Source organism: Phyllostomus hastatus, unplaced genomic scaffold (assembly GCF_019186645.2).
Source record: "Phyllostomus hastatus isolate PE091 unplaced genomic scaffold, TTU_PhHast_1.1 phas_contig_195, whole genome shotgun sequence".
Classification (NCBI taxonomy): Eukaryota; Metazoa; Chordata; class Mammalia; order Chiroptera; family Phyllostomidae; genus Phyllostomus; species Phyllostomus hastatus.
In genome coordinates, this window is record NW_025333706.1 from 2,975,144 (window position 1) to 2,990,198 (window position 15,055).

The 15,055-nt window shown below is 35.7% G+C and overlaps 1 protein-coding gene across 3 annotated transcripts in view; it reads right to left on the reverse strand.

Annotated features, from left to right (window-relative positions):
• AUH (AU RNA binding methylglutaconyl-CoA hydratase) overlaps window positions 1-15,055 on the reverse strand; it is a 188,773-nt gene that overhangs the window by 84,235 nt on the left and 89,483 nt on the right. For all 3 annotated transcript variants that reach the window (XM_045833854.1, XM_045833853.1, XM_045833852.1), the window contains one exon: window positions 14,344-14,400. In XM_045833854.1, the coding sequence (XP_045689810.1) occupies window positions 14,344-14,400 (57 nt within the window). The remainder of the gene's footprint in view (window positions 1-14,343; window positions 14,401-15,055) is intronic.

Below are 15,055 nucleotides of genomic sequence, written 5' to 3' on the forward strand. Positions count from 1 at the left end.
TAAGTTAATGCTGGTTCTCAAAATGTTCTTTATATTTTCAAAACTTGGAAAAAATTAAAGATCAGTAGAATTAAGTAAGAAATTATTTTCAATACCTAATAATTGCCTAGTATAGACAATTAACCCACACCAGTTAACCCAGATTATTTTTGTAAAACTCCATAAATACAACTGGCAGATTCTGCCAATGACACATCCAAAGAAAAATGCAAGTAATAAACCACAAAACTTTGGTAAAAAGTACCTTCATATTACATGTACATAAAAATATAAAGAAATACTGAACCTACACATAGTACCACAGAAACAAAATCTGGCACAATATTCCCTAGAAAGAATCAAGTCATGAAGACACTGAGCCTATGAAACTAGTTATTAAGGGGTTTTCTTCCTGAAGTGAAGAATGTGAAAAATAGGATAAAATTACCTCTTAGAACAATTCATTGTATAACATCTACAAACTGTATATAATGCCTATAAGACACACTCTTGAAACAAACCAACTCAAAGATAGAAAACAAAAGGCTGGGTAAGATGCATTGGGGAAATGATGCTCAGATGAAGTAGGAGTTCACAGAATCGTCATCAGGTAAAACAGAATTCAAAGTAAAAATAGGCATGGCATACTGACTATGTGGTATAAACCATAATGATTTCTCTAGGTACCAGAAAAGAGAATTGAAATATATACAAGAAAATCTGATAGAAAAACAAAAACTTGACAAACATAATAGCAAGTATAAAACTTGACAAACTTGACAAATATAATGACAAGTATAATAGATACTTTGACATACCTCTAATTTGATAGATCAAATGCACAAAAAGTTAAAAAAAAAGATGCAATAAAGTATATAAAATTATATCTAAACCCTACAAACAAAAAGAACTTTTTCATCTCAAAGGCCATGGAATGTATTTACAAAAACTGGCCAGCAAATGCAATTATTATACAAAATGAAACTGCAATCACTTCCTAAAAATAGTGCTACAGAAAATATCTAAACATGAGATAATGAAATTAGAAATTATTAATAGTTAACATTAAAATAACTTGGAAACTTAAAAAAAAACACTAAGCAATTCTTAGGTTAAAGCTAAATAAGAATAAAAATGCAAATCTAGAAAAATAATAATAGGAGTGCTATACGAAAATGAATGCTAAGCAGCTAAAATTAGCTTAAAGATACACTAAAGCTCCTTCATCACTAAAAATGAAGATAAACTAAGTAAATATTTAAATTGTTATGTTAAAAGAGTAATGAGAAAGTGAGAAATAAAGCTAAAATTAATGACCATAAAAACAAGAAGTCATAAATTAGAAAAGAGAGAAAGAGTAAAAAAAAATCTAAGAGCTAGTTCTATGAAAAAGCAAATCCCTGGCTGGCGTAGCTCAGTGGATTGAGCGCAGGCTGCAAACCAAAGTGTCGCAGGTTCGATTCCCAGTCAGGGTACATGCCTGGGTTGCAGGCCATGGCCCCCAGCAACCACACGTTGATGTTTCTCTCTCTCTCTCTTTCTCCCTCCCTTCCCTCTCTAAAAATTAAAAAAAAAAAAAAAGCAAATCAGGACAAAGGGAAGAAAACAAAAACAAAATTAAGGCAAAACACTCAAATATGACAGGAAATTAAAATAATTGTAAGAAAAATTATATACAAGTCTATGTTAATACATTTGAAAATCTGGATAAACATATTTCCTAGGAAATATTAATTACTAAAGTGGAATTTTTTAAGTGTCAAAATATATCAGGACATCCAAGTAAAATTACTACAAGGTCAAGAAAGTGTTAATTCCAGTATTATTTCAAGTATTCCAGGAACCAGATAAATAAGACTTCTAAATACTTTCTAAATTGCTAACATTTAACTGCTACCAAAAATCTCACAAGATAATATATGAAATAAAATTTCAAACTAATTTCATCTATAAAAATGGACACATAAAAATACCATTCCAATATAAGCATACAGAATCTAGAAGTGCCATTAAGCATGAAAGAATAATATACCATTACCAGAGCAGTTCATTCCAAGAAAGCTAACACCTTTCAATAAAAGGAAATCTATCTAAATAATTCAAGTATCAAAAATTTCAAAATTATGAATATACAGAGTTATTTCCTTCAGAGAATTATGGATATATATCTCAAAGTAAAGGCCAGGAGAATGCTTTACAGTGAAAAACTGCAAGTTTTTCTACTAGAGTTATAAAGGAGACATATCTAAAATATAGCATTAAATCAAAAACAGCAAGTCACAAAATGCATATGGTCGTAGTATCTTTAGCGAAAAAGTCTATGTTATCTATGTTTAATAAATCAGTAGATGCATTTTAAAATCTGAAATGATAGGCATCAAATCATTAACAATAATTACTTACTGGGACTATTTCCATATTGTTTGAGTCAAAATCAAGTGTCATAAGACAACATTAACAATTACTTTTAAGAAATCCTTGAACTGCTGATTCACTCAACTTCAAAATGGCTCAAAACTGTCTCCCATTATTATTTCATATTTCTAACCATATGTTATTAGTGTTGATATGTTTTCCTCATTTAAACAGCAAAATTACTCTTATGTTCAAATGTTCTGAGAGTTAAATTTTAAATTAATACCATACTTTTTAATCAGCAATTTACAATAGGTCTTACACAAGAGTTCCCCAATGAGACATGGGCACTCTAGGGTGAACTGCTCGCAGTTTCCCCACTGGAGGAAGCATAGTAGATGAAGGAGGTGATTTTCTAAAGGTGACATATGGTTAACAAGACAGCAGAAGGCAGAAGGAGAAAAAAAAGTGTAGGAAAAGAATAAAACCTGCTGCTGGCAACTGGCTACATGCCACTGGATCACACAGTAGGGCTACCTAAAAGGCTGCCCTAACTAGTGGTCACAGGGTACAAAAACACATTCACAGAGTGCTACTATAAAATGAAAAAGAAACAAAAGGAAAAGGTGAGACACGTGACTATCAACATACAACACATTCCAGTTTAGCAGTATAATCCTACATGCAGGAAAAAGCTTATTTAATAAATGCCAGTTTTCCATACAGAGATACAAAATCTAGATGTTAGCAGGACACTCTGCAGCTCTACCAGAATCATGACAGATGGTCCTCACCTCTGAGGAACAAAAAACTAAAAACTGGTGACTCTGTTTCAAAGGAAATATTCATGCCAAATACCTTTTAAATTTGACTTCACCTTTGTGGGTAATAGATCCTGGAAAGAGTTTGGTGAGATTTCAGTGAATGGAAAAATAGTAACAATCAGTCTGGATGTATATTAAGAGATCTTCTAATTAAGCTATCATTGATTTGACAGAATTAATGCAACTGAGTTCCAATTCAGGATGGCAACACAGAAGAATCCTGAACTCACCTCCTCCCATGGACACAACAAATCTACAGTTAAATACAAAAAAATTTCAATTTCCTCTGAAAGAAACCTTTAAAAACCAGCTGAGCAACTTCTACATATCAGAAAAATAAGGGAAAAAACTCATTTCAAAACAAGTAGGGAAAGCTGAGACACAATCTCACCATACACCCCACCACAGCATGGAGACTCACAGCTGGGAGAGAACTCACAACTCAAATCTTCTCCCATAGAGCAAAGGGTTTAAACCCCGTATCAGGCACCCCAACTTTTAAGTCCTTTACCTGAGAAACAAAACCGGAAATGTCTAGTTTGGAAGTCAGCAGGGTTCATGTACGTGAAGCCCACAAGGGTTTAGTGACCTGAGAAACAGTTCTTAAAGGGCTCACACAGACTCACCTGGCTACCCATAGGACCCAGTACATAGGCAGCAGAGTGAAAGCCCAGTATTTTTATGAGACTTATTAACTTATCTTCATAGCTGTAGCCTGAGAGGCAGCTTCTAATTAAACACACATCAAAATACTGACTACCATCCTCTCCAGAGACGGAGGCCAGCAAGCACCATGTTCACTCTCTCTATCTGCCCTGCTCCAAGTCACTGGTGTCTCTGAGAAATGACCATGTGCACATGTCTGGTGCCCCAACTTTTGTGGCTGCCCACCGGAGGATGCATCCCTTGACAGCCTGGCTGTTGTCCAGTGGGGCTTCTGTTAATGGGCTCAACAAGGCAATAGCAAAAAAAAAGAAAGACTTCTTAACTGCCCAGGGCTCAGCGCAGAGGGAACAAACAGAAATGCCCATCACCCAGTCTTCTCCTGAAAGAGGTACATTTCATACTTTAAAAGCTGATGCCTAAGTGACTAGGGGTCCAGCTTCCAGTGAACCTGAATCCACATGCTAAAGACTTCCCTTTCAGGCCACTGATAGCTCTTGACACACCTTGAACGACTGGGAGCCATTCAGAATAAGCAGACTTCCTGGACAAAGACAAAGGTTTGGGAAACAACTAAGAGCCAGGGCAGAGCTGAAGAAAAATTTTACCTCTAAGATTGGAAGAGGAGGCTGTTTCATATGATGCATAAAAATCAATACAGAGTCATGAAAATGAAGAAAGAAAGGAATATATTCCGAAGAGAACACGATAAAACCTCAGAGAAAGACCTTAATAAAATGAAGGTAAGTGATTTATCTGATAAAGAGTTCAAAATAACAATCATAAAAATGCTCACTGAAAACCACAGAAGAATACATGAACAAAGTGACTATTTCAATGAAAGACAAAAAATATAAGAAGATACCAAATAGAATTCAGAGTTGAAAAATCCAGTAACTGAACTGAAAAAATATGATAGAGGGGTTCAAGATCAGAAGAAAGAATACGCAAATTCAAAAGACAAAGTAGTGGAACTCATCCAATCAGAGGGAAAAAAAAAGGAGAAAAAGGAAAAGGAATGAAGATTAAGAGACTTATCAAGCAGACCAATGTTTGTATCATAGGGGTCCCAGAAGGATAAGAGAAAAAGGAGAAAAACACTTGAACAACAAATAGTTGAAAATGTCCTAAACTGGGAAATCAAAATGACATCAAAATCCAAATAAGATAAATAAAAAAAAAAACAACCATACCAAAGCACATTATAATTAAAGTGTGAAAAGTTAAAAGAGAAAAATCTCAAAAGCAGCAAGAAAAAAACAACTTCTTACAGACACAGGGAACCCCCATAAGACCATGAGCAGACTTTCCAGCAGAAATTCTGCAGGCCAGAAGGGAGTGGCATGATATATTCAAAGTGCTGAAAGAAAACTTCCTAGCAAGAATACTCTATCTGGCAAAGTTGTTCTTCATAATTGAAGAAGAGATAAAGAGTCTTCCAAACAAGCAACTAAAAATATTCATCACCATTAGACTGGCCCTACAAAAAATGTGAAAGAAACTTCTTTAAGTTAAAACAAAAAAATACAAGTTAGTAACAGTAAAAAATAAAAGTATCAATCTCAATGGTAAAGGTAAATATCATAAACTCAATAGTAAAATTCAAAATAACCTAATGCTTTGAAGGTGGTAGGTTAATCACTTATAAAGCTCATAAAGGTTAAAAACCAAAAGTATTAAAAATAGCTACAACTACAATAATTTGTTGATACACAAGATAAAATTATGTAAAATGTGACATGAAAAGCATAAAACATGGGAGGAGTAAAAATGCAGAGTTCTAGAATGCATTCAAACTTAAGTTGTTATAAACCTAAAACAGACATGTTCTAAGTTGTTGTGTGTAAGCCCTTGGTAACCAAAATGCAAAAACCTATAGTAGATACACTAAAGACAAAGAGAAAAAAATCTGAACATAGTAGTATAGAAAATCAACTGAGCTACCTACCCAGTGCCTTTAAGTGAGTCTTAAAATTGTTATTTAACTTGATACATAAGATATATACTATAGAATATTCAAATGCAAATAAGGCTATCTTGATTACAACTGGACAACAGGAAAGTAATGTGCTATTCACAAAAAAACACACAAAAACCTTAAAATACCAAGTTACTGCTTATTAAAAAACACAAAAAAATAAAACAAAAAATGAGAACAAGAGACACTAATATTGAAGAGGTCATAAGAAGAAAATTAAAGTACTCAGAATCAAAATCACTGACTAATTCAATTCCACTACTTAAAATTTGGACATATAAAGCAAACTTTAATGAAGAAAAACATATAGCTGAACAAAGTAAAATGTTCCTGTAACAGTAATTTCTCCAATTAACTACTCCTTAAAGTTAACTTCATTCTGTCTCCTCCAAGCAGTAACACATATTTAGTAATACTCACTGAAGGCCCTATGGTATGAAAGTTCAGTGCATAGTTTTACATTTTGTATTTAAGAGTATAATACTTGGAGTCTATTTTTGTATAAATTGTGAGATTTAAATTGAGGTTCTTTTTTTATTTTTTGCAATATGGATGTCCAACTTTTCCAACACCATACTTTTTCCACTGAAGTGCCAGTGTATTTGTCAATTATCAACTGGCCATATCTGTATAGGTCTATTTTGAGATTCTGTTAGTTTCACTAATCAATGGGTTTATCTTTTCACCAATACCACCTGCAGGTAATAAATTTTCTTAGTTTTCCTTAATCTGAGAATGCCCATTTCACCTCATTCCTAAAAGGCATTTTCTCTGATATAGAATTCTGGGTTGACAGTCCTTTCTTTCAGCACTACAGAAATGTTCCACTTATTTCTGGAGTCCATTGTTTCTGATGAGGGATATACTCTTGTTTCCCTGTAAATAATGTGTGATTCTCCCCTGATTTTCAAAAATCATTTTTTGGGGTGTCTCTAGTTTTAAAGTTTATGATGTGTCTGCTCATGGATTTCTTTGGGTTTATTTGTTTGGGTTCACTTGGCTTCTTAAATCCTTTTGTTTATATGTCTCTCATCAAATTTCTGAAGTCTTCAACACTTATTTCTTCAAACATTTTTTTTATGAACCACACTATTTCTTCTTTCCTTCTGGGACTCTTGTGATAAACATTTAACATTACAGTACTGTCCTGTAGATCTTTTTTGTTTCTGTTATTCAGACTGATTAATTCCTACTAATTCCTCTTAAAGTTAATTCACTTTCTTCTGTTATCTCTATCCTGCAATTCAGTCCATACAGTGTGTTTTCATTTTGGCTATTGTATCTTCCAGCCCCAAAATTTCTATCAGTGGGTACTTTACCCTTTATTTCTTTTTTTGAAACTTTCTATATTTCCATTTGTTCATGTCGTATGAGGCCTAAAAGTAAGGCCCAATATTCTGTGCTGCCTAATGTCTAGAGAAATCAAATGAACCACAAATGATCTGACCACAAGCCTCCTCCTCACTTTGCTCTCCCACATTTAAGTCCCCTAGACAAACAAGCTGCCTCACCAAGGAACCCAGGTATGGTTCCTATTTGTCACTGGGGAGTGGATTTCAGCTCCCTGCTAAACCATGCAATTATTCAAACAAGCCAATCACATCTTTCTCTTTTATTACTACCAAGTCTGTCTTCTACAGCCTGTTTTTTCACTCTGTTCCCTAGTATAATCTCTGTGTGGCCTTGTGGGGCTTGTGATGTCATCCTCCCCTGGGCTGTGGGTGTATGTGACTAAGAAATAGCTAACATTCACATCTGTCCAGTGTCAGCTGTTAAGTGCCTGGCCATCCTCAGAAACCTAGTAAAGGAATCCCTCACCCACAGGCTGAAGGCAAGACAGGTGGGTATTAGAACAGTCTGCCTCTATTTCTTGGGGTATTTTTTGTAGTAACTGCTTTAAAATCTTTCTCAGATAATTCCAACATCTGCCATCTTGGACCGCATCTGTTGATTCTCTTCTCCCACGAAAAGTTGTGATTTTCAGTTACTTCATATGTTGAGTTATTCTGGCCCAGACAATTTTGTTTAGCATTCAATTAACTTGGTTGTATTCAGACTGCACATTCCAAACAGCCTTCTGTGGATTGAGGGCTTTGGCAAGTCTCAAATCTGAGCAGTGTTCTATCTCTTGGTTTAAATTTGCAAAGTGTTTGGTGTGTGGTTTAGCATCAGAGCACACAGCTCAGCCCAAGGGTGAGTCCAGGAGTTCACAAATGACTTTATAGGGTTCTCTTCCTGAGCTCCTCACTCTTCACCATCTCCCTAATCCTTGATGATTCCCTGGGGCTCCCTGTCTACAGTTCTGGTGTTCTGCCTAGAATACTGGGGTTGTATTTACCTTGCTGTGCACTGCACTCCAACTATGTCTGTGTCCAAGACCAAATGGTACACGGGCAGAGAAAAGAGAAGCATTGGGTCTTCCAACCACCCTCCTGGGACAAAGCTCCTCTGACTGAAGGAGAAGGTTTTCCTCCCTCAGAATTTTTAGTGTTTTGGGTCCTGTGTGCTATGGCTGTCACTACAAGAAAATTTTATTTCCCAGTTTTTTAAGCCTGAACTAGAAGGACTCTCCTGGAATTCTGTGCCAATGTCCATTTCTGGGTTTTTTAAAACCAGACCCGTGGATACTAGAAAAAAAATAATAAATTCCACATTTTCATCTGCACAACCAACTGTCTACCTGATTAATACTACACTTGGGTATTGAACTTGGGTTTTTAACCAAACATGTCCAAAACAATATTCCCCACTGTCTCTCCCAAACCTATTCTTTTCACAGCTCTCCACATCTCAGTTGAAGGAAACTTATTCTCAGTTATTCCAGCCAGGGGTCAATGTTTACTTTCCTCTCTCTTTAGTTACTGATATGATCTATCAGGAGATTCTCCAGAGTCTAACCACACCCAAATACTTCTACCACCATTGCCCAGTCCAGGCCCTAGCATAATCCACTTGAACTATAGCCACAGGCTTAGGCCTAGCAGGAAAGTGCTCCTGCTTCTAACCTGCTTCTACTCTTGGCATGGGGACCAGACAAATCTTTAAATGCCTAACTAAGACCACACTGCTTCTCTGATGGTGTTTCCTATCACTCTCCTCCTCCTGTTTGTTATGGATGCAGTGGTGGGGTGACTGTTTCAGGCATGCTTCCATCATAGCCCTTTGTCCTGGGTATTCCTTTGTCTGAAATGCTCTTCTTTCTGTCTGTATGATTAATTTCTTCAATTCCTATCAGTCTTAATTCCAATGTTACCTTCTCAATGAGGCTTCCTCTGATCCTCTTATGTTAAAGTGAAGACCTCACCCGTCGTCAGGCCCCTTGCCCTAGTTCTTTTCCTACAGCCCTGGACACTTCTACCACACTTCACAACTTACTATTTGCCATGTCTACTGTCCCTATGCTGGATTGTCAGCTTCTTGGCAGCAGTGATCTCTTCTTGTCTGCTCACTGCTGTAGGCCCACTGTATATCCACCAGTGCATGGTTCAATAAATATTTGCTGAGTTAAGTGAATAAATGTGCCTGGAACACAGTGTGTGAGCAAAGGAGCAACAGCAGGAAAGGAAGTTAGAACAGTACTGGGAACCCACCCAGCAGGCCTTGTAAACTCAGGCTGAGAGCTAACAGAATTCACACTATTTTCTCAAACTCACAAGTTCCAGTGGTAAACTGTTTATTACTGTTTGATTTCAACCATTTTATAATGATTGGGCAGTTCTGATACTTATACACAAGTTTAATCTCTCCTATCAGATTTTAGATGGGCAATTCCAAGGGAGCATTGGTGAGTCATATATAGATAAATACATAGTGAGCCAAAGTAGGTTTACAGTTGTTTGTATGGAAAATAATACAATAATTAATAATATAAGAATAAACTGTTTCACACACTCACAACTATAAATCTACTTTTGCCTCACCCTGTATGTTTCCTTCACAGCAACTAACAAAATGGCCTGTCAACAGTGGGAAGCCACCTACTAACTTCCAAAACACCCTAATTAGACATAAAGTAGTGAGGGGGTCACTGAATTACATTTTAAAGGACAAAGAAATGAGACAATGCATTGTATAAGGTAGTGCTGGCCTTTGGAGAGGTCACTTGGGAAGCAGTCCCCTAAATCTGGCAGTGCTTTCTACTGTTCATAAGCTGCGAACTGTTTGACATTAATAAGCCTCTTTAAAAGCAGTCTTATTTATGTTGCTATACTTTCCTTCTTCCTGATATAGTATGACCTTATAATCAGATTTGGCACAGAACGCCCTTTTGCTATTTGTGAAAATCAAATTCACCCTCACAGGATAATGATGAGTCACTGCTGAGTATATTCAAAAGAATAAGTTCAGATTCTGATGTAAAATCCAAAGGATTTCAATAACGATGATAAATAAAACTTTCCAAAATGACTGCAGGGCTCAGGACAACACTCACAGAGGATTTAAAATTCCATCATTCTTCATAAACACACCTTAAACTAGAGTTCCTGGACACCAGTGGCCAAGATATGACCTTACTGCCAAACACAGCCTCCAAGTGAGATAGACAGTAATGCCCCAAATCTACCAGGGAGAGAAGAAAACAAACTGGGGACTCTTGTTCTGGTCCTGTGAAACCTGAGTGCTCTAATTTTCTTTTTTTCTCTCTTTTTAATTCGGGGAACGATCAATGTTGGTAATAATTATTAAAGATACTTTTCCTGAGAAGTTTCCAAGAAGAGAATGCTAAAAGTGTACCCATGGTTAGTTGCCACCTTAAAGAAGTAATCAAAGTCATTATCACTCAAAGTGGGACAACTTAACATCTTAAGTGCCATCAAATAAAATGAAAATAAAACACAGAGCATGGTCCATTTAGAATTCTTGGCAAAAATTTTTAACCTAAACTTGAAAAAATAACTATCAGATTCACAATGTGAAAACCTCAGCAAGATAATCTGCCTTAATTTTAAATTAGTTATAAAAAAAAAACAAAGAGAGATGGACGACTTGTCTAAATTAAAAAAAAATATATATAATATGTGACACTGAACTAGATCCTGAATTGGAAAAGCAAAACAAAACAACTACAAACTAAACTTTGAAACACCTGGGGAAATCTCAATATTAATGTTATTACTGTTCAGTGTGATAATAATGTTGTGGTTATATAAGAGTCCTTTCTTATTCTTAGGAAAGGCAGGCTGAAAATCTTACAGGTTCACCTTGTTATTCTGAAGTGGTTCAGCAAGAAAAGATGGGTGTGCATCTGAGGAGGGGGAACAAAGTGGGAGATGGAGTGTGGCAAGAGAGGAGTGAAGGGAAGGAAGATATTGATGAGGGGTACAAAGAGGTTCATTTCACTGCTTCTCAAATTTCCTAAAGTTTAAATATTTCCAAAATAAAAAACTAGAGAGAATAGGAGCATTGGAAATACCTAGGAATGTTGTCCAGAGTGATGGATGTGTACCCAAGCAAGAAACCTTACCAGTTACCTTAGGGAAGGCATAATAAAATGTCTTGATATAAACACCAAATCCTCCATAGAAGAGGCAAGGAAAGAGCTAGAATGAAGGAACTTGCCACCATTTTGTGTGCAAAGAAATTTCTAAACTGTTAAATAAAAACAATCCTAACCCATTTGGTTCTTACATATATGCTAAAGAGTAGTATTGTTTGAGGAGCTACTTCTAAGTAAGAGTTTTATTTTAACCACTGAAGTATTCTCCTGGTTGGGAGAAGACAAGAAGTGAGCTGCATTCTTAAAGGTGAAAATACTGGAGAACACAGTAGAGGACTATGTCGTACAAAATCCCCTGATATAATTGAGAGTACTGTAGCAAGCTCTTAGAGCAGAGGTGTCAAACTCATTTTTACTGGGGGCCACATCAGCCTTGCAGTTGCCTTCAAAGGGCCGAATGTAATTTTAGGACTGTATAATGTAACTACTCCTTAACTAGGAGCAAGGAGCTCAGTGCTGCCACTGGGTAGAAACAAGGTGGAGGACCGGATTTGGCCTGTGGGCCTTGTGTTTGCCACCTGTGACCTAGAGTAATAACTTTAATTATTTTTAAATTGGCTAGTACTTTAAATCATTAACACTGTATTTTATATTTTATAATATTAGTCTACAATCAAATATATGTATATAACGAAAGTGCTGGTTTAAATATATGATGTTCAACTGAATTCCATTTGAAAACTCTATCTGATGTAATACTACTTAAAGAAGTGTGTTTGGTTTTAATGTTTCCACTTTCCTTTACATTAACTGTATACTTTTAATAGTTATTTGATAGCAGACAGTCTCCTTTTTAGTAAACACTAAATTCAGAGTACTAATCTAAAAGATGCCTTATATTAATGGTCCATTAATATCCATGTTCACTGTGAATACTACTATCTCTTCAAAACAATCATTTTCTAATTTATCTTATTTTATTTTAAGAAGCTATGCCAGTCAGGAGCATCCGGTTAACTCTCTTGTGTTTATCAAATATACAGAAATCCAAATAGGGAGGCACAGCTTCATTTGGATTAATGTTAAAGCATTCAAATTTTATGACAAATTTATTTCATAAGAATTTTTAAAAGTAATAGTACTGATGAGAATACATAGTCTAAATTCAATCAAATTTATAAAAAGTGTGTTCTAATTAAAGGATCCACTATTGAGGAGGACCCTAAAGAACTTACATACATTGGGAGAACATGTTAATTTCTATACCTCATATGGCTGGCTCATAAGAGAAGATTAAACAAGCTAAAGATATCACCCTCATTTCTACAGTATAATCAGCTAAGCTTTTTTTACCTAATCAAACCCAACAGTACTCTCATACAACTGTCCTACCTTCTAGTGGATTTAATACAAAACATTTCACATTCAGGACCTGATAAATATCCAAATTCCCAAGTTCATCTTTCTCCTAACCCTTCTCTGATACATACACATATATAAAGTCCCTGTCCAAAAAAAAAATTACTTAAGCATTAAAAACTACTGTAAAAGTTTCCTGAGGCTGCTGTAATGAATCACCACACACTTCATGGCTTAAAGGTACAGAAATTTAATTCCATAATTTTGGGGGCCCAAGTCCAAAATCAAGATATTGGCAGGACTGATTCCTTCTGGAGGCTCTGAGGAACAATCTCCAAGCTTCTGGTGATTGCCAGTAATCCTTGACCTTCCTTGACTTGTAAATGCATCTCTTCAATCCTGTCTTTATCTTCAAGTGATCATCTGTTTCCCCTATTTTGCCTGAGCCTTCTCGTCTTATAAAACCTTTATTACTGGATTTAAGCTTCATTCAGATAATCCAGAATGATCTCATCTTAAAATCCTTAATTACATCTGCAAAGACCCTTTTTTTTCAAATAAGGTCACATGCCCAGGTTTCACACTGACATCTTTTTTTTGGGGGGGGGGGACCATTTAACTATAGTCACTATCTTTCTAGGATTAGTTATATTCTAATTACAAACAAATGCTTATTTCTTAAAAGAGTTTATGAAACATCACATCATCTTTTTTCCTAAACCTTGTTTTATTTCACACATTAGTTATTTGAAAACTCTTTTCAATTGGATGTATTTTCTTCCAATACATTAGTTTTCATTAGTCACTATGAAAACAGGTTGACAGAACAGGTAGAAATTATATGTTTTTACCTACAAGAATAGAATTTTCATGGACTACCAAAGTAGAAAACTTATTGAGTCTTACACATTGATCTGGGTAGTCTTCAGTGTTACTGAGTTATGTTTTAAGTTCTACCTATACACCCTAATCAGGATAAATACTCTTGTAATGATACTGTTAAAGATATAATTTTAACCTATTCTGGTACAAACATGCCTGAAGTATTTAATACTACATTTAATTTTTTACACTGTACTATTATTTCATTCATATGCTAATAAGTTATCAGTGTGCATATCCTCAAGTAAAGTTTACTTTTGTAATAAATATCACAAAATGTAAACATCTCCAAATTTTCTGCATCAGACGAAAGAGCAAAAATTTCAGATTTATTGGGTGATGCAAGATGTCATTATCAGTGGTGGACAAGTACTTTCTTATGAGAGTCTTCAAAAAGAAACAGCCATCATTTTTGTAGTAACAGAATAAGCAATACCAGCTGCCCATGAACCCCAACCTTTGTCTTGCTGCACAGAGACACAAGAAACCTGGCAAAGAGCCTGGGTGCTCTTGCCCCTCCTCCACTGGGGTCTGACTGCATGTGTGAAGCTCCCTGAGGGTACACACATTACAGACCCACATATAAGTTTCAAAATAGTGGTGTCATCCTTCAAGAACAATGAGACTGGTGCAATAATTTAAAAATTAAGAAATCACATAGAAAAGCACAGGAGAGAGCACAAAAAAGAATACCCACCATCTTCACACCTACACAAGATAAAAGAATGCATTCTGAATCAGAACTTGACTGAAGAAGCAAACAGTTCAGCATTAGTCTCATCCAAAATGTTGCCTTTTCAATTAACACCCTTTTTACCTTATGCTGTTTTTGAGAACAAATCAAGATGGGTGTGAACAATTCATACCTCCACCAGGAATAATTGCCAACTTTGTTTCAACCAGGCCCATTTTTGCAGAGGAAGCTAAAAAGGAAGGAAGAAAATTAAGTAATATCCATATAATCAAATTCACTTATGATGACTTAAAAAGTCAGTAAAAGCTATGAATACAGTAATCCCCGCCTTAACCACGAGTTTGCTGTCCCCAGTTTCAGTTACCCAAGGACAAACACTGTCTGAAAATATTAAATGGAAAATTCTAGAAACAAAAAATTCATAAATTTTAAATTACATGCTGTTCTGTGATTAAATCTCCATCCTGCTCCATCCTACTTGGGACATGAATCATCCCTTTGTCTAGCATCTCCACGCTGTAGACGCTACCTGCCTCTTAGTTGCTTAGTAGCCATACCGGTTATCAGATCAACCATGGCAGTATTGCAGTGCTTGTGTTCAAGTCATCCCCCGTATTTTCCTTTCTTAATAGTCCAAAAGTACATGAGTAGTGATGTTTGCAATATGGATATGTCAAAGAGAAACCATAAAGTGCTTCCTTTAAATGAAAAGGTATGCATGTAGAGGAAAAATATAGTATTAAATAGGGTTGATAGTACCCAAGGTTTCAGGCATCCCCTGGGGGTCTGGGAATATATATCCCTGGCATAGAGGGGAATGACTATATTTTGTTTACTATTAAATTTGTATCACAAATCTTTTCAAAATCACTTCAGAAGGCCTT